The sequence below is a fragment of the Microcaecilia unicolor genome, chromosome 9 (assembly GCF_901765095.1).
Source record: "Microcaecilia unicolor chromosome 9, aMicUni1.1, whole genome shotgun sequence".
Taxonomy (NCBI): Eukaryota; Metazoa; Chordata; class Amphibia; order Gymnophiona; family Siphonopidae; genus Microcaecilia; species Microcaecilia unicolor.
In genome coordinates this window covers 111,307,800-111,334,763 of record NC_044039.1, presented here as the reverse complement: position 1 = coordinate 111,334,763, position 26,964 = coordinate 111,307,800, and the positions used below count along the sequence as shown (strand labels likewise).

At 45.1% G+C, this 26,964-nt stretch overlaps 1 protein-coding gene across 2 annotated transcripts in view; it reads right to left on the bottom strand.

Annotated features, from left to right (window-relative positions):
- Positions 1 to 26,964, bottom strand: part of SNX6 (sorting nexin 6) — a 165,381-nt gene that overhangs the window by 111,595 nt on the left and 26,822 nt on the right. For both annotated transcript variants that reach the window (XM_030214380.1, XM_030214379.1), the window contains exon 5: positions 4,888 to 5,009. In XM_030214380.1, coding sequence (XP_030070240.1) covers positions 4,888 to 5,009 — 122 coding nt within the window. The remainder of the gene's footprint in view (positions 1 to 4,887; positions 5,010 to 26,964) is intronic.

Sequence of the window (26,964 nt, the reverse complement as noted above, 5' to 3'; positions counted from 1 at the left end):
TCCAGGAGCATCTGTCGGAGGTCTGCATACCAAGGTCTCCTTGGCCAATCCGGGGCAATGAGGACCACTTCTCCTGGGTGCAGCCAAATCCGCAAGAGCAGGCGCCCTATCAAGGGCCATGGGGGAAACACATAAAGTAGACCCGGAGGCCAGGGTTGAGCCAAGGCATCCAACCCCGCCGAGCGAGGATCTCTCCGTCTGCTGAAGAAGCACGGGACTTTGGTATTGGCACTTGTCGCCATTAGATCCATCACGGGCTTGCCCCATTTGGCACAGATCTGCAGGAATACTTCGTCTGCCAGATTCCATTCTGCTGGATCGATCTGATGCCTGCTCAGATAATCGGCCTGCACATTGCTCTGACCTGCAATATGAGCTGCCGACAGACACTGAAGATGCAGCTCGGCCCAGTGGCAAATCAGTTCGGCCTGCGCGGCTAGTGCTCTGCACCTTGTTCCGCCTTGTCGATTTATATAGGCCACTGTTGTCGTGTTGTCCGACATCACTCTAACAGCCAATCCTTCCAGGGTCACTTGAAAGGCCAGAAGCGCCTGAAACTCCGCTTTCAACTCTAGGCGGTTGATGGACCACTCCGACTCCTCGGGTGTCCATAGACCCTGGGCATGCTTCCCCTTGCAGTGTGCGCCCTAGCCCTTCAGGCTGGCATCTGTTACCACTAGGCACCAAACGGGGAGCGTCAGCGGCATTCCTCGCCGCAGCATGCTGTCCGAGAGCCACCACTCCATGCTGAGACGGGCCGCAGGGAGCCAAGTAAGTCTGCATTGGTAATCCTGAGAAATAGGAGACCATCTCCGGAGTAGGGAATACTGTAGAGGTCTCAGGTGCGCTCTCGCCCAGGGTACCACTTCCATCGTGGCTGTCATCGATCCCAGCAGCTGGACAATGTCCCAAGCTCGCGGGCGTGGCATCCTCAGGAGCAGACGGACCTGATTCTGAAGCTTGCACCGCCTTAGCTCGGGTAGGAACACATAGCCCGAGACTGTGTCGAACCTGGCCCCCAAAAACTCTAGAGATTGTGAAGGGGACAGGTGACTTTTGGCCATATTGACGACCCAGCCTAGAGATTGCAGTACTGAGACCACTCTGGCTGTAGCTTGTAAGCTCTCTGATGCAGAGTCTGCTCTGATGAGCCAGTCGTCTAGGTACGGATGAACCCTGATACCTTCTCGCCTGAGAAAAGCAGCTACTACCACCATTACCTTCGAAAAGGTTCGGGGAGCTGTGGCGAGGCCAAAAGGCAAGGCCCTGAACTGGAAATGTTTTCCCAACACCGCAAACCTCACAAACTTCTGGTGCGGGGGCCAAATCGGAATGTGCAAGTAAGCTTCCTTCAGGTCTAGAGACGTGAGAAACTCTCCTGGCTGAACCGCCGCAATGACGGAGCGCAGGGATTCCATGTGGAAATGCCGCACTCTCAAGGACTTGTTCACTTCTTTTAAGTCCAGAATAGGGCGAAAGGACCCACCTTTTCGCGGCACCACAAAGTAGATGGAGATCCGGCCGCAGCCTTGCTCGGCGGGAGGCACCGGGGTCACTGCCCCTAACTGAATCAGACCTCGTTGACGGCAGAACCGCATCGGGACTCCACAAACACGTCTCTTACTTGGGCGTTGAATTCTATTCTGTATCCATCTCTGATCAGGTCCAGAACCCACTGATCTGAGGAAATCTTGGCCCACTCCTCGACAAAGAGGGAAATCCGTCCTCCGATGACAGGCATCGAGGAGAGGGCCGGCGCACCATCATTGAGAGGGTCGCCCATGAACTCCTGGTCTTGAGCCACCAGCTGCGGAACGCTTGTCCGAGCGAAAGGAGTTCCTCTGCTGACCACGTGCACGAGAAGTGAACCCAGCAGAACGCCCCGGGCGGTACCTTCTAGCTTCACGGAAGCGAGGTCTGTACGAGGAGTGAACCGCCTGGCCCTTAGAGGAAGGCCTCTGCCTATCTTCGGGCAAGCGCTGGGGTTTTGGATCACCCAGGCCTTTCACAATTTTCTCTAACTCCTCACCAAATAGGAGAAGTCCTTGAAAAGGCAACTTCACCAACCTTTGCTTAGAGGCCATGTCCGCTGCCCAGTGTCGTAGCCACAGACGACGGCGAGCCGCCACTGCTACTGCCATTTTGTTTAGCCGAAGCTCTGACAAGGTCATAAAGGTCATCAGCCAGAAAGGACAAGGCCACCTCCATCCGCGGAGCCACATCCAAGAAGGGCTCCGCTCCATCTCCGGGCTGAGCCACTGCCTGTTGCAGCCAAGCTAGGCAGGCTCTCACAGCATAACAGCTGCATGCAGACGCCCGAACAGTGAGACCTGCAATTTCAAAGGACCGTTTCAACGCTGTTTCCAGCCTACGGTCTTGAACATCCTTCAGGGCAACACCTCCTTCAACAGGGAGGGTAGTTCTCTTTGTCACCGCAGTGACTAGGGCATCCACTGTAGGCATTTGAAAACGAGCCATATGTCCCTCACGCAGAGGGTATAACTGCCCCATAGCCCTGGAAACTCTCAAAGGTCCCTCGGGGTCAGCCCACTGAGCCGAAACAAGCTCTAGGATGGAGTCATGCAAAGGGAAGGACCGAGCAGCTTTCTTGGTACTAGCCATCCTGGGATTACCCGAGGAGGCCATGCCACTGTCAGGATCTTCAATCGAGAGGGCCTGCAGGGTATCTGAAATAAGCGCTGGCAGCTCATCACGGTGGAAAATCCTCACCGCGGAGGGATCATCCAGATCCTGTGGTAAATCCGCACCTGACTCTGGTTCCTCAGACCAAGAACGTCTGTCAGAGTTCTCCGAATCCTCACACCCCGACCACGGGGGGGGGGGGGGGGGGGGGGGGGGGGGGGGGGGGGAAAGGTGCACCACAATCTGAAGGGGAATTAACCCTTCTGCGCTTATCTTTAGGCCAAGCATCCGGGAAAAAAGCCTCACTGGGCAGTCCCAGGCCAGAATCCATCGGGGGGGGGGGCAATCAGAGGAGCCTCAGGCGGCCCTTGAGGAAAGGCTCTTTTCATCATGTATGCTTTATGCAGCAAAAGCACAAAATCCGGGGAGAAAATCACACCCTGGGCACCCAAATCCTGTCCGGTGCTAAGCACTCCTGAAATAACCTCATCTCGAGGTGCCCCACCCGGCTCAGGTCTCTCCGTGTCCACGGAGGCCGCGCCATGCGGTGTAAGCAAAATGGCGCCCGCTGCCAGCTCAGAGCGGGAAGAAACATCGCTCGCCATGCTCGGGCCGGCTCCTACGCCAATACAGCACGATTTACAGAGCCCTGCTGCTGATTTGCGCTTGCCACAAGTGGAACAGCGCTTTACATTGTCCGTAGCCATCGCCGAAAAATGGCGGTAAAATCCAAAATGGCGGTTTAGCGCCAAAATCGCCCCGATCGCGGGCCCACCCCAGAGGAGCTGGAAAACACTCTTACCTCAAAGGATCTAGAATACAACTACGATCCTGCTGAAAATCAGGTCAAAAAACCTCTGTTCCAGCGTCTCTGCGTTTAAAAACGCGATGCGACTTTTTTTTTTTTTTTTTTTTAAGCTGTGAGGAAAGCAGAGGTATTGAAGACTCCGGAGGCTCAGATGAGTGGGAAAGGCAGGGAAAGGGCGAATCTATATGCCTGCATCCACTGTTGGTGGGTAAGGACAGGGAAAACAAGGCAATATGTCCACATCCACAGAGGTATGGGTAAGGCAGGGAAAGGGCTAACCTATGTGCCTTTAAAGTGAAGCTGCTATAGCCTCCAACACCCCGGTTAACAACTGGCAAGCCAGGAACCACCTCCTGGCAGATTTTTCTGGAGCTCGAACAAGCTGCAGCCACCCTGCTAAGGGAGATAGAGAATACTGAAGAGGCAGTGGAGCTAGCTGGCCAAGAGCGCACTGTGAAAGTTTGAGTGCTCTCTATCTCCCCTGCTGATTGATGGACATAACCCATACATAATGGCTTCATCTGCTTGATGACAAGGAAAGAGATTTGTGTTCTGGTCCTTATTAGTGAAGTTATTCTGGTCTCTCTTAACCTCTCTGTAACCTCTCTGTGGCATTCAATCTCATTAACCATGAGCTATTGCTCTCTCAGTTGTTTGATCTTGGAATTCATAGCATTGTCCTGCAATGTTTTCACTCTCTTTCTTAAACATCATTTAAGGTTTGTTTGGGCACAGATTTTTCCCCAGTAGCAACACCTACACTGTGGAGTGCCACACAGAGCTCAAACCTTTCTATTATTCTTTTCCATCTGTTTTTAAGTCTTCTTGCCTCTCTCATTCAATCTACAGGCATAAGTGTTTATTTTACTATTCTTCTTTTTAAGCTGATGATGTTCAATTGATCCATTGTGTTGGGCCCAAGTTGCCCACTACTGTCTCCCTTATTTTTTTTATTTATGGCATTGGTATCCCACATTATCCCACACAAGATCAAGTTCAATGTGGCTCACAAGTAACAAATACTGATATAAGAAAACAATCCAATAATTTACACAATCAGGCTTATTTTCGAAAGAGAAGGGTGCAGGAGGTAGATTTAGCAGATGGTGTAGATTAGGGGTGTTGTGGCAGTTGAAGGGGATATTCTTTGAATGTGATGGCAGTCTGCAGGATTGTGGGGGGCGGTATGCAGGGCAGTAGATTTTGGGGATGGGGCAGTTTGTGGGGTAGTGAAGTAATGTGGGGCTTAGATTTTGGAGGTGAGAGTTTATAGGGTACTGGGGCAGCTGGAGTATAGCTTTATTCAGCAGGACTGTTAGCAACAGTTAGTTTTAGGGGATGGGCAGCTATATGGAGTGGTTTTTGGGATAGGACAGTTTGCAGAGTATGGCACTTGTATGTACATCTATTTTTAAAATTCTTAAAATAAAACTTACGCTTCCAGTTCCTGCTTCATCTTTGTAAACTCTTCCTTCGTCATTGACCCTTCTCCTTCCCCAAGCTTCTGCAACTTTTCTCTTGAAGCATCAAAATCTGGTTTTGGTGGTGCGGGTGGGATCTGGCCAATAGAGTAAAGATGTTCAAAATTGAAAATGGAAGTTTCTACCAATCTTTGTAAAAGTCAATGCAAATCTGCAGTCAGAGGAGGCAAATTTTAGAATAAGTTATGTACCATTTGCACATGTAAAAAGTCTATTCACACATGTAAATCAACATGTACGAAAACATACCATAGCATATATATTTGGTGTGGTTTGGGCTGTCTTTCAACGTATATGTGTATTTTGTGTTGTATGGGCTGTCTTTCAACGTATATGTGTATTTTGTGTTGTAAAATGCAATATACATATAGCCAAGAAAAAAATCCATCAGCATTTACACCTACTTCAAATCACACGAACAGTGACACAGTACTACTTCTAACTCCCTAGCAATGCTACCCTATTTTTTAATACATCTTTCTAAATGGCTGGTCTTGTTGCTTATGCTTGCACCTAAACATACCTCTTTGACAATGGTATAACTTATTCTTAAAAAAAAAAAAAAGATCCAAGTTCGCCAAGCCATTTCTAAAAATCTAAGAATTATTTTTGAAAACAAAGACGTAAATTTTCCTATACAAAGTAATCCTCAGCCTTCTTTGAAATGGATAAATTAGGTCTTGCCTGCTAATTTTCTTTCCTTTAGTCCCCACCACACTAAACCAGTCCAGTCCATGTGGGTTATGTCCACTGACCAATGGACACAGAAGTAGTCCTGCTTGCTTCACCCTATAAGGATACTATGCAATGTCATCAGCATTTCAAATGCCAAACCAATGGAACAAATGATTTCTTTTTCCAAGTAAACTGTCATAACAATAGAACACATCTTCATCTCCAAGAAAATCCCCACAAAGTGAAAACAAGGGAAGAGAAAGAGGAAAAGGACTTGGACTCCTCCAAGTATTCCTTAACATATTTTTCTCACTTGGAAGACATTTTCATTTATTCTGAGAAGGTAAGGCCTACTTTAACTAGTGCCCCCCTGAGTTAGTGACCCAACTGAAAGATGTAGCCTCTGAGATATTAGGAAGGGAATCTAGACCACCAGAGTAGTCTAGATTCCCTTCCTAATATCTCAGAGGCTACATCTCTGGTGGGACTAAGGCAAAGAAAATTAGCAGGTAAGACCTAATTTCACCTTCTTTACAGTCCTCACCAGACCAGTCCAGAACCTTTGGGATGTAAGAAAAGCAGTGCCCCAGATAAGTGGAATGTCAAAAACTCTGCTTGAAATATCACATCTCAAGTGCACAATATGCAAGCATTGCAACCTCTATCTGCCCCACCCCCCTAAAAAAGTGCAGATGTGAGAAGAAACATTAATATGCTCAACTATATAAACATATTGGAAGCTCTGGAATTATACTTTAGGAGTAGCACTATATAAAAAAAAACTCAGTATGAGGCAGATTTTGCTCTTCCAAGAAGAAAAAGGGAAAAACTATAATGATGTCCTTCCATTAATCCATTTGGAAAGCAATGTTTTGAATAGAGAAAAACAAGGAGTTCCTGCATCCAAACAAGATTTCTTAGATATACACATATATAAGGAAGAACCTCTAGAGGATGATAAGCTTGCCATGACCTTTGCCAAGTGCTTAAAAGAGAGGCTATAAACATCCTACAAAGAAATTTCAGTTTTCTTTGCATAGAAGAGTGTACAAGTACAGAAACTCTTCCAATATTGTCTAAGAAAATTCACAGGAGGAAGATATGAAAGGAGAAATATTCACAGACAAGCAACAGCACAGAAGGGTCAAAGAACTTGCAAGTAACCAGATAGGAATTCATCCTCCATAAATCAAGGATGGTAAGAAAAGTCTCAAAAAAATCAAGAAGGGAGATGCTAAGTGATGTAATATAATGATGACCCCATTAGCTAATGCCCTATCCAGACTAGGTTTAAATCCTTTTATTTACGCAGATGACGTAACAATATATATACCATTCAGCAAGAACTTGGAAGAAATTACCAATCAAATTACTCTTGGACTGACCACAATGGAAAAATGGGCAAATTCCTTCCATCTGAAACTAAACGCCAAAAAGACCCACTGTCTCATTTTATCATCTCAATATAACAATTATAATCCCACCACTTTAAATACCCCCAACCTTTCACTGCCAATCTCAGATAATTTGAAACTTCTAGGGATCACAAAAAATCGATACTTAACACTAGAGTCTCAAGTGACCAACACCACAAAGAAAATGTTCTATTCAATGTGGACACTCAAGCAAATAAAACCCTTCTTTCCCTGTGAAGTCTTCCGCAATTTGATACAATCCATGGTCTTGAGTCAGATGGATTACTGCAACGCTATATAGGCGGGATGCAACGAACAACTGCTCAAGAAATTACAAACAGCCCAAAATACTGCGGCAAGACTGATATTTGGAAAATCTAAGTTTGAAACTGCAAAACCACTCAGAGAGATTCTGCATTGGCTCCCTATGAAAGAACGAATAGCCTTTAAAATATGTACATTAATCCACAGAATAATCTACGGTGAGGTACCAGAATACATGCTTGAATTGGTTGATTTACCACCTAGAACCAGCTCATCGCGATCTTATCTGAACATTACCCAGACTGCAATGGCTTAAAGTATAAATCAATTTATGCCTCAAACTTCATTTACATTGGCACTCAACTGTGGAACGCCTTACCCAAATTAACAAAAACTACCCAGAACTACCTAAACTTTAGGAAATCATTGAAAACAGTATTGTTCAAGAAGGCTTACTCCCCAGGTTCAACATAATCAGAATTATCCCTTACTATTATAAGATCCAATAGACTCTAATTACATCTTATCTTTCATATTTACTACTGATTAATTGTTATTCATATCCTACTTCAATACCCATCACTGTTTAACTGTTATTTTTTTATTCTGCTAAATTTGAAAAATTGTACTTCTTGCATTGTAACTTGCTACAATATTCTTGTAAGCCACTTTGAGCCTATCAGTGGGAAAAGGTGGGATACAAATGTGATAAATAAATAAAATCAATCTACATTTTTGTCCTTGATACTTGTTGAACCTACAGCTAAGGGAGGAAATCCACTTCCCCAACAATGTATTGAAGGACCCGCTCCACAGAACTAGGACACAATAAGGGAGACCAATCCAGTTAGATCAACAGAAAATGGGAAGAATCACCATCCTGAAACAGTGTCACTTGTAATGGAGAAAGCAAGGTGGATTTAACCTGAAAGGTAGCAAGCAAGGATCACTGCAAAACTAAAAAAGGTACTGGATCATTAAGAAAGCTGATGTACTGGAGCAGTGCAGCTAGCGACTGAGCTCCTGAAAACACATATTCCAAAAGGCAAAAGTGCAGAAACTGCCCTAGCCTATCAACTCACCCTCCTTCCAGGAAATTAATAAAATTTAAGAGCTTAGTTGTTGGTCTTGTTGCCATGGCCCAAGAAGGTACAAACCTAGGATATTGCTAAAGATGGCTGCCTGTAAACTTAACGCTCATAAGTCCTTTTGAATATCTATTACCCATTCCAACTGTCAAATATCATCATCAGTCCAGGAGGCATGCAATATCATGCAGTTGTAGGATGCCTTCTCTTTCATGACTTCTTCTCCGAGTTCCTCCAATAATGCAGAACTGCAGTACACATTTTAGAATATGCCTTCTAGGTATTAAAGACAGTTCCTTGCACTGTAAGGCACCCTGGAAATCACATAAGTGTGTCTACTGGTACCTAAGTCTTATGACTGGAGATGAGAACCTAAATCTCTACTTCTTATGCTTCACATTTGTTGCTTTCTAGCGAGGAGGAGTTCATAAACGGTATCGGTTATCCCAGCGTCTCTGGCTCTCTTTGTAGGGTGTTTAGCCTTGTTCTGCACAGCTTTTAAACAGAGCACCTCCAAACTAGTTGTGTTAACATACAGGAAGTACTCCACACAGAGGCAAGCTGGTGGCTATAGGTACACTCTCTCAAAATAAGAACTCTTGTGGTGAACAAGATAGCGAACAATTTTCTGCCTTAGAGTGAATGGCTTCAGATTGTTCCTGAGAAAGGTTATACAAACAGATTCCTAAACATGCTCCTCTTTGGGCAAATGAGAGTGGCTTTGTGTTTCTTTTTTGGTGATCCTTTGTCAGATATAGTATAATCTATAAGCTTTCTGGACTACGTACCATTACATTCAGAGCCAGTTCCTCCCTTTCTTGTTCCACCTACTACTACTACTACTATTTAGCATTAGTGGTATCGCGGGATGCTGAACCCCAAAGCAGTAAAATTTAGTGGTTAGAGCCTCCCAGGCTTCCGAGAGAAGTTTCCTGGAAGTTCAGATAAGATACAGGTATCCACACCTGAAAGGAAGTACGACAGGGGAACTCATTCTCAAGGTGAAATCCATTACCTTATGACTCAATTCCATCTCTCCTGGGGCATACGACCTGTTCCAGGTTTGCCATGTGAAGCGAGTAGATCCAGCATAGGAGAGAACTCCTTCATTTCTGGGCACAGACTAAAAATTAGAGCAACTTCCACTAACTTTGCAAATGAAGAACTCCCTTAGTCAGTAACAGGGTTTCTTTTGAAAATACTGACACTCTCCTCGGGAGAAATACACTGGACCCCAAGGATCAGTAGCTAAACGTAAGACAGATACTAGTCATGTAGTACCATCCATGTGAAAGGTGATTATGTTCTGCATACTCAGAAGTAGAAAGAATTTATCCTCTTGGAGAAAACCAGTGCTTCATAAGCCCTTGAGCAGGAATACGCCCAGGAACAGGATCTAGGTGTCATCATTAATGATATGTTGGAACCCTCTGCTCAGGGTGAAGGTGTCTAAGAAAGCAAATAGAATGTTAGGAATTACTAGGAAAAGAATTGAAAACAAAAATGAGAATATTATAATGCCTTTTTATCACCCCATGATGTGACCGCACCTCGAATACCGTGTATAATTCCAGTCACCACATCTCAAAAAAGATATAGCAGAATCAGAAAAAGGAACAGAGACGGGCAAAAAAAATAATAAAGATGATGGAACAACTTCCCTATGAGGAAAGGCTAAAGAGGCTAGCTAGGGCTCTTCACCTTGGAGAAGAGACGGTTGATATGATAGAGGTCTATAAAATGCTAAGTGGAGTGGAACAGGTAGACGTGAATCGCTCATTTACTTTTCACAAAAATACTAGGAGTAGGGGGCATGCGATGAAGCTACTAAGTAGTAAATTTAAATCAAACTGGAGAAAATATTTCTTCACTCAACGTGTAATTAAACTCTGAAATTCACTGACAGAAAATGTGGTAAAAGCACTTAGCTTAGGAGAGTTTAAAAAAGGTTCGGATAATTTCCTAAAAGAAAAATCCATAAGCCATTATTAAGACGGACTTGGGAAAACCCACTGCTTATTTCTAGGATAAGCAACATAAAATCTGTTTATAGGTACTTATGACCTAGATTGGCCACTGTTGGAAACAGGATATTGGGCCTGATGGTCCTTCAATCTGTCCCAGTATGGCAACGCTTATATTCTTATGCCAGTTAAAAAACTGTGTGGAAAAATCCAAATGTACGTAGTCAGAGCAATAAGAACTTGCTGCTGCTTGAACTGAATCTATGCTGTGCTGTTTTCTGTCGTTGTAGGAAATTTCTCAGTGCTTCCAACTGCCAAACTCTTCCCATGCTCTGGGAGCCTAGGGCTCCAAACACTGCCAATCACGTGACTGACTTCCATGACGAAATTTCTCAGTGCTTCTGACTGCAACTCTCCCCCAGCTCTGAAAACCTAGGGCTCTGAACCCAGCCGATCATGTGACTGACGTCAGTGACATAAGCACGCTAGAGAGAAGACAGTTTTTTTTAGTCTCTTGCATTTTCCTGCACTGTGCTGAAGTCTATGATGCTACTGCTTGAACTGAATGTATGCTGTGCTGTTTTCTGTCATAGGAAATTTCTCAGTGCTTCTGACTGCCTCTCCCCCCCTGCTCTGAGAGCCTAGGGCTCCGCAGCCAATCACATGACTGACTTCCGTGACAAAATTTCTCAGTGCTTCTGACTGCCAAACTCTCCCCCTGCTCTGGGAGCCTAGGGCTCCGAACCCAGCCAATCACGTGACTGACTTCAGTGACGTAAGCACGCTAGACAGAAGACAGGTTCTTTTTAGTCTCCTGAACTGTGCTGAGGAAAGGAGCATGCAGCTATATTTTTCTCCCTGTATAAGTATTTCAGGTGTCAGGCAAAATGGCTCGTGGGTCTGTAATTTTTATTACCTTCTTGCTTCTCCTCCAACTACTCCCCAGTTTTGGCTCATTCTCAGATAATTCACGCAAGGTACTCCTAAGAATGCCAATCCTGACTCTTGTGAGAAACTGTTGTGCCTCCTAACTCTGGCCTCAAACTACCTCAGGTACGTTATCTCACCAATATTGCTTATACACACAATTCCACTGGTGGAAACTCTTCTGTTCCTATCAGTCTTCTAAACTGTAGATCCCTGCAATCTAAAACACAACTTATTCAAGATTTTCTTCTGTCTTCTGGAGCCAAGATTCTTTGCTTCACGGAGGCATGGATCAAATCAAGTAAAGAAAGTTATCTTTACAATTGTCTTCCAGAAGGATTTGATATCATATTCTTAGCCAGAGCTATAAGAAATGGTGGAGGCCTGGCTATTATCTTTCCGCTAGACTCCAAATAGTTGAAATATCTTCTCCATTCTCTTTTTCAGAGGCACTGGCAGTTTGTATTCATGCTCCTACCCTTTTAGTCCTTCTCCTCTGCAATTATCCCCAATCTTTAAGCCAGGCAAAATGGGATGCCTGTTTTCAAACTCTAACTGCAGCTACTGTTCGTTATCCAAACCTCTTAATTCTGAGTGATGTTAATACACATGTTGACATTCCATCCCACCCATGGTTGCATTTCCTACTGTCTATACTATCTGACCGTGGACTTCATCAATGGGTCAACTTTCTAACCCATAAGAGTGGTCATACGCTTGACCTAGTCATTTCAAACTGTGCTTCCTATAGTCTCCCATCAGCCTTCTCATTCACACAGGTTCCTTGGTCTGTGTCACAGTTGTGACCGTGCCCTTATGTCCAGACCTACTGTTTCTCTGTATCGAGCTCTGTGACCTCCCCAGTCTGTCTTTTTTCCTGTTGTTCTTCCTGTTAGCCAAGTCTCGCTTTGGTCTCCCTGATTCTGCTTCATTTCCTACTTGTGACATCATCAGCCTACTCCTTTATAAGGACCCAGGGAGTTTTCCTGAGTTACCTTTGCAACAGGTCTATTTTTCTTTTTCTTGTTGTACTGTTTGATTCTGAGGGAACTGGTCTTCTTGTTATGCTGTGTCTTTGGGCACAGCCCTGAGCCCTGTGTGAGTGGTTTTGGTTTGAATCTGTATGGATTACTTTCCTGTTAGGTTTGCTCTCAAGCAAAGCCATCGTCTGTTTCCCTTTACCCTTGTGTGTTGTGTGGCCAGCCTTGTGTATTCCTATGAGTGGCTTCCCTTTTCCCCGAGTGCTGTATGGTACAGCCTAGAGTGTATTTCTATAGTTGGCTCCCCTTTACCCTTGAGTGCTACGTGGCCAGCTTTGTGTATTTTTATGAGTTGCTTCCCTTTTTTCCTTGAGTGCCTAGTGGCACACCCTTGAGTATTCCTTTGAGTGGCTTCCCTCGTCCCTTAGTGCAGTATGGTACACCTTAGAGTGTTCCTTCATGAGTGGCTTTCCCTTATCCTTGAGTGCTGTGTGGCATAGCCGTGAGTGTTTGTGTGGCCTTGTCTTGAGTTTTTCCTGTGTGCTTTCTGAGTTCTCTCTGTGAGGTTTCAGGTTGTGTTTGAGTGGATTGCTTATTCGTTTAGCTGCAACTACTAACGCAGACTTGTGCGGTCTCTCTGTGTGGCACGAGTGGGCCGTTCTTTAATTTAGCTGTGTCTACTAGCACAGCCCTGAGTGTCCTCTCTGTTTGGTTCTGTTTGTGCTTGAGTAGGTGGTTCTTCTGTTTAGCTGGGACTACTAGCCCAGCCCTGTGCTACCTCTCTGTGTGATGTCTGTTTGACTTGGTTAGGACTATACATCTATAGCTAGGGTTCTAAACCCAGTCCTGTGCTGCCTTACCAGGGCTAACTTCATGGAGTCTCTCTCTTCTCATTGTCAAAATTAAGGAAGTCCATGCATCTCTCTTTCTGCCCTCTTGATCCATTTCCATCTGCCTGGTTAACAGTCTCAGAGTTAAATCTGATACCTAGGATCCTCCAATTGTGGCCCCTCCATTGGGGCAATGCTCGCATCCTGGAAAACCAAAATAGTACATCCTTTTTTAAAGAAAGCTTCTTTGGATCCACAGGTCCCTGCTCACTATCATCCCGTATCCAATCTATATTTTCTCTCCAAAGTTCTGGAAAAGGTTGTATTTGACCAACTATCCACCTATAATACTAAAATTCTTGCCCACCACACTACAGTATGCAGATTGCAGCTGTTTTAAATGAGATCTACTCCAATTTTGACGAAGTTGCACTCACAATATCTCTTGATATTTTGGCAGAGTTCGATCTGGTTGATCATAATCTTTTACTGGTGCAGTTATCTTCTTTAGGTGTTGGTGGAACTGTCCTGGCATGGTTTACTTCTTTTCTCACTAATCGCTCTTACAAGGTTATCACCCCCTCCTCTATAGCGTTTCCACATCTTCTAATTGGCGGGGTGCCACAAGGTTCAGTCCTGTCCCCTGTTCTTGTCAACTTTTTCTAAGTCCCCTTGCTAAGCTAATCCAATCTACTGGAGTGACTGAGAAATCCAAATTTAGGGCCTCTTCAACACTGCCCAACTCTAGTACCCAATTGGCTAGATGCCCACAAACTGGTTTGCAACAAAGAAAAGAAAACAGTAGCATGCTGGTTCACTGGTGGCCTTTCTACATCTACCGCCCCTTTGAATCTCCTCGGGATTTCTATATGTCCTGTAGAATAATTTCGCTACTTAGGAATTAAACTGGATTTCAGTCTTACTTTTCCTCCCAATTTCTAGTCTGTGCAAATTCAGTTTCTACATACTCTGTCAAATGCGTTCAATTAGTAGGTACTTCGATTTAGAAACATTTCATTTTTTGTGCTGTCCTTATTGATAACTAGGCTTGATTACTGCAACATTGTTTACTTGGAATGTTCTTGTTTAAGCCTGAAGAAGTTGCAATCAATACAAAACACGGCTATTAAACTTATATGTCATGCATGAAAGTTTGACCATGTTTCCCCACTGTTTCAAAAATTTCATTGGCTTCCAATAGAACAATGTATCTCATTTAAACTCCTTATGCTCACTTTTAAGGCCCTTAGAGTTGGTCTTCCTGATTATCTCTCTGCCTTTAAAATTCCCTATTCACCAATCCGACTCCTCCGTTCAATAAATGACCATCGTCTTGTTCTTCCACATCCTAAATCGGCTCAACTTGAAAGTACTCATCATCGTGCATTTTTCTTTGCAGCTCCTGCTCAGTGGAATTCCCTTCTACTAACTTTAAGGTCTGAACTTTCCTGTAAGAATTACAAAAAAACTCCGATGACCTGGTTGTTTAAAAAGGCTTTCAATTAATAAGAGGAGAGAGTTTGGTTGTCATACTGCATTGTTAAATTCCTGCCCCCCCCCCCCTTTTTTTCTGGCCTTGCTCTTATATTATTCTCCCCCTCCCCTTTCTTTCCCATCTGCTCCTTTAAATTTCGCCTGATTGTGTTTCTGTCTGCTATCCTGTCTAAAACAGTAGTTTCTTTCTAAACTTTTCTTGCTGTTTTTAGCCTGTAAACCGCCCAGATCTGCAAATCAGCTTGGGCAAAATAGCAAGTGTAAAACTATAACGTAAAAACTGATATTATGACTGCTATAAGAAAATTAAAGGATGGCATGGTTGTGCATTCCATGGTAACATCAAGACTGGATTACTGTAATGCACTCTACAACAGTCTGACTACAAAGGGCCTGCACCAGCTCCAACTGATTCAGAATGTTGCAGCATGAGTAATAGAAAGTTGAAAGCAAAGTGACCACATCACACCATTTTTGCAATCACTTTACTGGCTACTAGTGCAATACAGGGCTAAAATTAAAACTCTATGTCTGATCTTCAGGGCCCTTAAAGGAAATGGCCCTGCGTGCCTGAAGAATAGGATGATCCTCTATACACCTCCAAGGATACTAAGATTCTCTCAAGTAGTACCCCTAACCAGGCCCTCTTCAAAAGACATTACATGATGTGATACCTGCGAGCACTGAGTAGCCTCACACTCTGGAATGCACTCCCTGAAAGGCTCTGCTTAACATAAGACTACCTCTACTTCAAAAAGCAGGTGAAAGCTTGGCTCTTCAACCAGGCCTTTAATGGAAGAACTAACTTAACTTGTTAGTCTCACTCACACAAGGAGTGACTCGGGCTGCACATACTGCAGCAGGACATGTTTATCCACTCCTACCCTAGCTGAGATAATATTTAGCCATCTCTCTGACCTCATGTGCACCTTTCATTAAATTAGTCACCTTATTTTCTAACTCCTCTTACTGTCTTACCTATCTATATGTTAACCATCTCTCTTGACCTCATGTGTAACTTTCTTTAGTTACTTTACTTTCTAACTCCTCTTACTCTCTTACCTATATGTTCCATCTTTGTTAATACCCTACACTGTCAATTAAAATGTTATATTACGTGTTGTACTGGCATTGTAAGTAATATACTATACCACACTTTGTATTGTTGCTCGAATGTTGTTACAGCTTGTCACGAAAAACCTAGCCACACACCTGGGGTTACCCCGCAGCCACTTAGAGGGTCTATCCCCAGCACAGCTCAGGTCCACCTGCACCTGCCGCTTGTGCTCTTCACTAGCACCCTCCTCCCACCGACTGGGTCACAACTGCCTCTAGAGGAGTCTCCCACTCTCAAATTATCCCCAGTGATTTCTAGGTTACTGGAGCCACACTTCCAGTGGTCCCACAATTCCCAAGAAAGCACTCACAGACCTAACAAACCAATCACCAGGATTCTTTATCAGTCCAGACAAACAGGGCAAACAATTATGTTTATTCTCTTAAAAATATTAAACAGTGGAACAAAATAGTGCAATTGGAAAACATTAACAGGTAATTGAAATATGGATTAATTATAACACTAACTAAACACTTGCACCTGGGGAGATCAGGACATATATTTGTTCATAGAGCTTCAGCAAAAGAGATCTCTCTCTCTCTCTCCATCTCCCAGGCTGAAACTGAAGCAACAGCTAGCATCTGCTGGGTAATTTCAAAACTTCAGGCCAGTCAGAACCCACAACAGAAAGTTGCAAATAAAAACTGGTTACATCACTACAGGCACATCCTATTATGTGTGCGCCAAATAAAAAAAAATAAAAAAAGGAGAGAAGTCAGTCTTCTGTAACAGCATAAACATACACCATATCTGCTGGCTAAACAGGAGAAATACACTTCAGACATATTTAAGACAGGAAAATATCCAATACATGTTACAGGCTTAAAACACACTGTTTCTTCACACTGCTGTAATTGTCTATTGCTCATGTTTGATTTATTCTTATTGTACACTACCTTGAGTGAATTCCTTCAAAAAGGCAGTAAATAAATCCTAATAAATAAAATAATTACCATAGTACTAAAATGCTCCTTTTTGCTCGATATGATCTCATAGAGGCTTCCTTGGACCTACACACTCCTGTGATCTTGGTTTCCTTTGACCTTTTTTTTCTGCTTTTGATCTCACAGATCACTCCCTACTCCTCCAAAGTCTCCGCTCTATTGGGATCACTAGTAACGTCCTCTCCTGGTTTTCCAGCTGATACCTATCAGCTTTCTTTCCAAAACACCACGACTTCTCCTCTTCCCCTTTGCTCTGGTGTTCCATTCTCTCACCTACCCTTTTCAATATCTTTCTCACCCCCCTTCTGTCACCTGTACACTGTTTTGCTATGCAGACGACATTCAGATCTTCTATAGGGTTTCTGATGATTCCTCTATTCTCTGACTAAATGACTGATTGGAACAGGTCCCACTGTGGCTCATACGCGAACCATCTCCTTTACCTTAATACACCAAAGTGTGAATCCATTTTTTCACCCTGCTCAGGTAGTATTCCTCTCTCTCCTTCCACAACTTAATTCAGTAAACATTTTTGATGTCACCTTTGACTCTGACCTTTAAGTCTCAAATTGATTCTATACTCCGGTCCTCTTTCTTTGCACTTCACAAAGTCCACTCAGCCCGTCCTCTGTTCCCCGCTTCACTCCTTTGTCCTCTTCTGTTGGCTCTAGTCATCTCCCACCTAGACTATTGTAACTCCCTTTACTTTAGTCTTCCTCTCTCATCCCTCAAACGTCTCCAATTACTCCAATCTACAGCTGTTAAATTACTCCACAATGCCAGTTGATTTGATCATGGCAGGTTTCTGTTTCTGCTCTAATTACATTTAAGATGCCATGGTCTACAAGGCTACGTCTCCACTTGCACCCGCTACCTCAACAAGCGCCCGATTCCTTATGCACCTGTTTCCTGTGCTCTGCTCACAATAACCTCTTGGTTCTTCCCTCCCCTAATCAACCTTCGCCTCGCTAGCTCCCATCATACACCCTTCAGCTACATAGGACCTAAACTCTGGAATAATCTTCCCTGTACTTCAGGAACCACCCTCCCTTCCAGCCTTAAACATGACATCAAGACCCATATTTTCACTCTTAATTCCCTCCTTCCCTGTCCCGTTAAAGATTGTATCTGTTACTCTGCTCCTTTATCCTGTCCCATAATTCATCTTTATTGTTCTCTTTTTATGATTATGTACACCGCTTAGCTGCCTATGTGTAGGCCCTCGAGCAGTATATCAACTGTCTGGAAATAAATAAATAGTACTGAAAAACTCTACCAGAGAGAGACATGCTTGATTTTACCTCAAAGCTCAGCTTTGATGCTACCTCTCCTCCAATAGAGGACATCTTCTTCACCTGCAGGTGGCTACTTTTCTTTGCTGTTTGTGCAAGCTTCTCTGAGGGAGCTTAGAATGAGTCCCCCTCCCCCCCCAATTTTTTAACCTGCTGCACTTTGGCAGAACTGTTTTCAGTTAAAGCAGTGGGGCTTGTTTTCTAAATGACTACATGTGTAGAGCTTTTCAGTCCAATTTGTGGGGAAGCTCTCTCTGAGAGGAGGGCTTGTTTTCAAAATGTCTACTTTAGTACCAGGAAACTGTTCCCGCACTTTCACTGATGCTCTATGGGACTGTCTGGCTGAAGAGACAAAAGGGAAAATTAGGTTCTTACCTTGGTAATTTTCTTTCCTTTAGTCATAGCAGATGAAGCCATTACGTATGGGTTATGTCCATCAACCAGCAGGGGAGATAGAGAGCACTCAAACTTTCACAGTGCCCTCTTGGCCAGCTAGCTCCACTGCCTCTTCAGTATTTGAAGCTTCCAAAGCAGTATGGCAAACCGCAATGGGAATCACAAGAGCTTTCCTCACAGCTAACGATGGCCCATCACAAGGGCATGAACTCATAAAGGAGGGAATAAACTCATCCTCCTTATTGTATAAGTGGAGGGGAACACACGCGCCTCCTGGAGGGAATCACACATCCTCCCAACACACTGGAGGGAATGAACTCATCCTCCTATTTATAGAACTGGAGGGGAACACACGCGCCTCCTGGAGAGAATCAACACATTCTCCAAAACATGCTGGAGGGAATGAACACATCCTCCTAAATTTAAACTGAACATGAATCCTGAAGATTGTTTTCCAACTTTCTCCCAAGGAAGGAACTTCAGGAAATTAGAACAGAACCTGAAAAACAGATTCACAGCATACAGACAATCATACAGGGAGGGCTCATGGCTTCATCTGCTATGACTAAAGGAAAGAAAATTACCAAGGTAAGAACCTAATTTTCCCTTCCTTGTCATCAAGCAGATGAAGCCATTACGTATGGGATGTAACAAAGCAATCCCTAGATAGGGTGGGAACAAGCCACACCACGCGCTAGCACTTGTGCACCAAACGCGCATCCCTCCTGGCAGCCACATCCAGCCTCTAATGTCGGGCAAAGGGAGAGCTTAGAAGCCCATGTTGCTGCACTGCATATCTCTTGAAGAGAGAGTGCTCCAGTTTCAGCCCAAGAGGAAGAAATCACTCTAGTAGAGTGTGCCTTAAAGGCTACAGGCGGAACCCTGCCGGCCAGCAGATAAGCTGAAAAGATAGTTTCTTTGAGCCAGCGGGCAATAGTGGCTTTAGACACTGGAGACCCTCTGCGAGAACCGGGTAGCAAAACAAACAGATGATCAGAAGACCTGAAAGAGTTAGTAATCGCAGATACTGCAGCAGAGTCCTGCGCACATCCCAAAGGTGCAGCTGCCCAAAAGATTCTGGAAACTCTTCCTCTGAAAAAGAGGCAAGAACTAGGCTGGTTTAAGTGAAAGGCTGAAACCACCTTAGGCAATAAGGAAGGCACGGTCCGAACCGTGACTCGGACTCTGAAAATTGCAGAAATGGGTCTCTACAGGACAGCGCCTGGAGCTCTGACACCCGTTCTCGCTGAGGTAATGGCCACCAGAAAAACGGCCTCTAGTGTCAGTCTTTCTCCGATGCTCGCCGAAGCGGCTCAAAAAGAGATGCCTGCAGGGTTTTCAAAACTAGCCCCAGGTTCCAAGCTGGACAGGTGCTCCGCACTGGAGGTCGGAGCGAAGCACCCCCTCTAAGAAACCGTGGCCACATCTGGGTGAGCAGCCAAAGACATGCCTTCCACCTTACCACGAAGGAAGGCCAACGCTGCACCTGCACTCGCAGGGAATTATAGGCCAAGCCTTTTTGTACACCTTCCTGCAAAAAGTCCAGAATCGGCGAGACAGGAGCCCGCATTGGAACAATGGCTCTGGAAGCACACCAAGACTCAAACAGGCACCAAACCCTGGCATAAGCCACGGCCCGTGGACCCGCTTGCGGGCTGCAGGAGAGTGGAAATAACTTTATTGGAATAACCTTTATCCTCAATTGCGCCCTCTCAATAGCCATGCCAGTAAGACCAAAGCGGCCGGCGGTCCTCCATGGCTACCGGTCCCTGAGTCAACAGGTTTGGTACCAGAGGGTAACGGCAGAGGAGCCTCCAGGAGCATCTGTCGGAGGTCTGCATACCAAGGTCTCCTTGGCCAATCCGGGGCGATGAGGACCACTTCTCCTGGGTGCAGCCGAATCCGCAAGAGCAGGTGCTCTATCAAGGGCCATGGGGGAAACACATAAAGTAGACCCGGAGGCCAGGGTTGAGCCAAGGCATCCAACCCCGCCGAGCGAGGATCTCTCCGTCTGCTGAAGAAGCACGGGACTTTGGTATTGGCACTTGTCGCCATTAGATCCATCACGAGCTTGCCCCATTTGGCACAGATCTGCAGGAATACTTCGTCTGCCAGATTCCATTCTGCTGGATCGATCTGATGCCTGCTCAGATAATCTGCCTGCACATTGCTCTGACCTGCAATATGAGCTGCCGACAGACACTGAAGATGCAGCTCGGCCCAGTGGCAAATCAGTTCGGCCTGCGCGGCTAGTGCTCTGCACCTTGTTCCGCCTTGTCGATTTATATAGGCCACCATTGTCGTGTTGTCCGACATCACTCTGACAGCCAATCCTTCCAGGGTCACTTGAAAGGCCAGAAGCGCCTGAAACACTGCTTTCAACTCTAGGCGGTTGATGGACCACTCCGACTCCTCGGGTGTCCATAGACCCTGGGCATGCTTCCCCTTGCAGTGTGCGCCCCAGCCCTTCAGGCTGGCATCTGTTACCACTAGGCACCAAACGGGGAGCGTCAGCGGCATTCCTCGCCGCAGCATGCTGTCCGAGAGCCACCACTCCATGCTGAGACATGCCGCAGGGAGCCAAGTAAGTCTGCATTGGTAATCCTGAGAAATAGGAGACCATCTCCGGAGTAGGGAATACTGTAGAGGTCTCAGGTGCGCTCTCGCCCAGGGTACCACTTCCATCGTGGCTGTCATCGATCCCAGCAGCTGGACAATGTCCCAAGCAGCGCTTTACATTGTCCGCAGCCATCGCCGAAAAACGGCGGTAAAATCCAAAATGGTGGTTCGCGCCAAAATCGCCTCGATCGCGGGCCCACCCCGGAGGAGTTGGAAAACACTCTTACCTCAAAGGATCTAGTGTACAACTACGATCCTGCTGAAAATCAGGTCAAAAACCTCTGTTCCAGCGTCTCTGCGTTTAAAAACGCGACGCGACTTTTTTTTTCTTTTTTTAAGCTGTGAGGAAAGCAGAGGTATTGAAGACTCCGGAGGCTCAGATGATTGGGAAAGGCAGGGAAAGGGCGAACCTATATGCCTGCATCCACTGTTAGTGGGTAAGGACAGGGAAAGCAAGGCAATATGTTCACATCCACAGAGGTATGGGTAAGGCAGGGAAAGGGCTAACCTATGTGCCTTTATAAAGTGAAGCTGCTATAGCCTCCAACACCCCGGTTAACAACTGGCAAGCCAGGGAACCACCTCCCGGCAGATTTTTCTGGAGCTCGAACAAGCTGCAGCCACCCTGCTAAGGGAGATAGAGAATTCTGAAGAGGGCAGTGGAGGCTAGCTGGCCAAGAGCGCACTGTGAAAGTTTGAGTGCTCTCTATCTCCCCTGCTGGTTGATGGACATAATCCATACGTAATGGCTTCATCTGCTTGATGACAAGGAATGATCCTTTTACTAAGCTGTAGTAAGCACTAATGAGTGCTTACCACAGGGCATGTTGAGTCGTCCTGCGGATTCAAATGGGTGTGTACTACCCATTCGCTAAAAATATTTTACATTTTTTCCTCAAGGGGCATATCTTGGGGGGAGGGGGCAAAGAGTGAGCACATCTCTGCTTATCAGTTGGCGCATTGTCACTGCGGCTTGCTAACCGCCTACAAAAATAAGTGGTGCTAAGGGCCCAATTGGATACTGTTATACCATGGGGCTTAAATCGTGAAATTGAGCGGTTATAATAATCAGGTGAGAAGGAGGAGTCAGTTTGGTCTGCTATAAAAGAATAACGTATGCACTGGCGTCTTTTTAGAAAAGCGAATCGTAGGTTGGGAGATTGTCGCACTTCAGGTATGCCTAGAGTGTTATAATCAACTTTGAGAATGATTTCAAATGATTTTCAAAGAGAGAAATAAATCTGAAAGCGATAATAATAAGATTCTATATTTGAGGAACCAGTAATACAACAGTGTTCCATACACATTGGGTAATTAAGTGTGGGTTGTAATACAATGTCTCCTATTTGTAGGATATGAGAATTCCCCTGATGAAGCACTATATTGCGAAACATAGCTAGTGTTGGGAAGATCTGTAATGGGAAGGAAATACCTACGTTTGGAAGAATAACAAGTTTGAGAGACTTGTGGGACTGTTTTTAAAATGAGCACGAGCACATAATCTCGTCTATCTCTCACTCCGATTAGAGAAAATTCTCACATCTTGTTGTGGAGCATGGAGAATCAATAGACCATCTTAAAATAAGTACTTTATGTATTTAATACTGATTGCATGGAGGAGGAGGAAGGGATTCAGTGCAATAATGTGGGCTATACTAATTATGGTTCAATCAATCGGAGTGATTGAAATGTTGTAAAGCTGAGCACTGTAATATTACCAGTAGTTTAGCTATAACTGGGTAGGCTTCGATAAGAGCCCTACCTAGGGAAGTGTGTAAGTTAATTTATGGATTAATAATTAATAATTAAGAGCATACATAAAAGAAGAAAAAATATATGAAGGATATTCAACGAATCCTATACATACGCCAAACACAAAATTTCGACCATTCGAGCCTATAGATGGGAATAGATTTCCTCTGTGAGCACCTTCTGATGCTGAGAACTGAATCACAATGCCCTTGGTGGACAATTTGGAGGAAATTTTCACCAATGAAGGATGTAACCCTCCTGGACTACTTTGAGAACCCACTGAGCTGAGGTTACAAGGATCCACCTTTCTTGGAAAAAATTCAGCCTTGCTCCTACCCGGTAGGCTTTCCGGGACAGTCACTTTTACAGCAGCTATGCTCTCTTGAGGCAAGTCAAAAGCTTGTCTCCCACTTTGACTGGGAAGTTGACTGTAGCTTCTGGGTCCACTGATGCTGAGGGTGGGAGCAAAAACCCTGGAGCTGCTAAGCAGGATGGGCAGAAAGCATAAACTATGCCATTGAGGGGAGTAGGTTCTCTTCTGCCTGCAACCCAAAAACCTCCAGGAAGTGGAGGCCACAGAAAGAGCGGGCTTAGGTAGGAACTTCATGGCATCAGCAGGTATCTTGATGAGGTCAGTGACCTCCTCCACTTTGTCCCCATAAAGACTGTCACCTCGACAAGGGATGTCTCCAAGTTTCTACTGAATGGCAGGTTCTAGGTGTGAAACATGCAACCAGGCAAATCTGTACATGCCAATACTTAATTTGGAGACTCTGGATGTCAGGTCAAAAGCATCTCAGGTTGCCCATGCCACGTGCTTTCAGCAAGCCATCTGCTTAGCTACTAGCTGCAGGTCGTCACTGGTGTGCTCTGGAGGTAGTGTCCCAAACTCCACCACACTGCACACCAAGTTCAAGTGAATGTTCATGTGGAGCTGGTAGGACTGAATGCAGGAAATAAGCATACAGCCCTGATAAACCTTCTTCCCAAAAGACTCCAAGGGTTCAAGCGTTCTGGACCTCATGGCCCTTTTGTAGGTGGATTCAACTGTCACAGAATGGAGGGGAAGCTGCTGCTTCTTGAATTCAGGAGCCTTCTGGACTGGATACACAGAGTCCATCTTCTTAAGTACAGGCTGCACAGAGAGGGGTCTCCCAGTTCTTCATTTGTGCTGTTTTAAGAATGATATGCACAGGTACTATCACAGCCTTCTTGGCAAGGGAATCCTAATCAAGGATGCCAACAGCTCAGCCCTGGGCTTGTCATCAATCTCCAACTTAAGACAAGAATCAACCATCTCATCCAAAAGTGAGACAAAGGAGAGCTCTGATGGCAGTCCTCTGGTTCTAAGTCAGACATCCAAGAGCTGTCTGTATCAGACTCATCAAAATATTCGAGTGGTTTTTTCCAAGATGGCGCTTTGATCACATACACCTGAGTAAGCTCCCTGGGGACACTGTGGTTTGTTGCCTCTTGCGGGTCCCTCGTCCCATCATTCGCGATGGGAAAACAGAGGGGTAAGGTAAGGGAGCTTCCCTCGACTCCTGGGTCCTTGTCAGCATTGAAGCAATCGACTTTGCAGTTCCCCAGGACACCACCGGGACCTCTATGCACGTCGACTCCTTCTGCAACTGTCGATGCGCCGACGTCAACAGGAAGCAGAGACGGGGTTTCTCTGAGCCCCGGAGACTGCAGGGATCCACCACAGCCAGGAAGTGAATTATTCGCTGCAGCCCGGCCAGTATCCGATACCGAAGGGGTGAATTCGGAGCTGACAGAGGGGAGAGGCCAGCGGCGAATTTGAGTGGGACCTCGGACCCTGCGTTTTTGGCCAAATTGGCCTTAAAGGTACTGCCGCAAGATATTGTTAATAAGCTCTCTCGTACTGAGACCCCACCACACTTCCTTTTACCATCAGATGGAACAAGCAAGCCCTCTATTGTGACACTTGAGTCACTGTAGGATATGGTATATAACACTCACTCCTCCAAGCAAAGTATGCTAAAAGAAAATACTGACAATATTAAAACTCTTTCAGAAGCAGTTTTGATACAGGCACAGGTGACAGCACAGCAGTCCTCTAAGATTGAAAAAGTGGATACTAAAATTCAAGAAATGGGGTCTTTGGAATCCGCTTTGGTTAAGGATAATAACTTTCTGCATAAACGATTGGAATACCTTGAAAACCAGTCTCGGAGACTTAACCTTCGGTTCCTTAATTTCCCCAAGTCTCCTTTAATTCCTCCAATTGAGATGGAGAAAAAATATATGACTGACATTCTGGGAATGGACAAAGATTCATTGCCTCCCACAACTCGGGCCTATTACATCTGGAATATCAGGGGGACAATGGGAGATCCCCCTAGACGAGAAATGGGTGAAGAAATGAACCTTACTTCCTTCCTGGAAAGTTCATTGGACATGATTACCCATAGGACTACAATGTTAGTCACTTTTGCACTGGAACCGGATCGGAACGCAGTGTTAAGACTTTCCTTGAGGCATTTAGATGAACTGTTTATGGGTTCCAAGGTTAGGATTTTTCCTGATCTTTCTAGGCCGACACAAGCTAGACGTAGGGCCTTTTTGGAACTGCGTCCCAGAGTAGAAGCCTTGAAAGCAAATTTTGTTTTACGTTTTCCTTGTATATGCATTGTTTTGCTTGAGGGCAAACAATTTCAATTTGTAGACCCTAAACAGCTTAAAGATTTCCTAGATGCTAGAGTTGAAGTGACTGTTACATGCCCTCCTACATAGCAGACTGGAGTTTGAACTTAGAGGTAGCAATTGTGTAATAACAAATACTTTGTTTTTTTTCCTTTTCTTGGAATCTCCTTTTTCTTTCTATAGTGGACGGAAAATAGTTTTTATCGTTTCCTCATATTTTCATGTAAAGTGATTTTCTTGTTATCTGAATGTGAATTGCATAATCACATTGTTTTGTGAATTATTAAATGATTAATAAAAAAAAATACTCAAGAGTTATCTGAGTTTGTGCCCACCTTGGACCACTGGACTCATGGCCAGAATCTAGGTGAGAGCACCGAGGAACTGGTTTCCTTCTAGATGCTGGGGAAGCTTCCTCCCCCAAAGGGTTGGAAAGGAGCACCAGCCCTGCTGGAAACAATGTCAACGAACAGACAAAAGGTAGGGTATGAGCTTCCAGGATCGGCTGGGGCAGCACCATGAATGGCACCAACATCATGGATGCCTCAGCACCTTGCAGAGACAAGATGCATGCCATCACCTCCTGCAGCAATGCCCAGAGACCCTCTTTTAAGGCAGGCATCAGTAAAGGCTCTCTGCTGCTGGTGCAGTGACAGACTGAAAAGATGTGGGGGCTGAATCAGAAGGCTGGTTCCAGCTCCAGAGGGCGAGCAGTCTTCTTGGCGCCAAACAATTCTCGGGTACTGGCAATGCTGGTGCTCCAGTGCTATTGGCACCATTGGAGGTCTGATGCCAGTGCTTCTTCGCCTCCGCTTGATGCCCGGTATCGGAGCCTTTTGGTGCCAAGGATGACATAGAATCTTTCCATGTCCTTAGTGTCAAGTCCAAGGATTCTCAGCTCACAGGGGTGCTAATGACACCCAACGTTGAGGCAGACAGCAATGTCCTTTGGGCGAGAACATCCCTATTGTCCGATGCCCTCGGTGCTGGTGTTGATGTCAATGGACCAGGCTTAGATGCACCAAAAAGTCTCTCAACTGTTCTGGGTTCTTCTCCACATTTGAAAACAGAGTTTACAGTTAGAGGATGGATGGTCGGGTCCCAGGTACAACAAGCACAAGTTGTAAGTATCAGTTACAGACCACCTCGCTGCACCGTGAAAACTTAAGAACCAATGGAGTTTTCTGCGACACTTAGGAGAAAAACAACTAAAAAGAAATCAAATGGCTCAATGATGCCTTTGGGGGCTTTTTTCTGTAAAAATCAAAGTCCCAGCCAAGAGCTCAGTCCTAAGCAGGCTGTGGAAAAATAAAGGAAACCGAAAAAGGCCAAAAATCACTAACAGAAATAAGGAGATAAACTAAAAGAAAAGAGAGAAAAACGGTTCCGTACTCTGCAGCAGAATCTGAAAAGGGAAGGCCGCAAGGAAAGAAAAACACAGAGGAAAGCACAGCACAAACCATCCCTCTCAGCCCTGCAGAAAGATGACTGCTGGTCCCACGCAAACGAGACTGGCAGGAAGACACTCACATATGCACAGTCGATGGCTTCTAGAAAGAAAACACTGGATAGCGTCCGTGCTAGGTTCTGTCAAATGATGTCACCCAG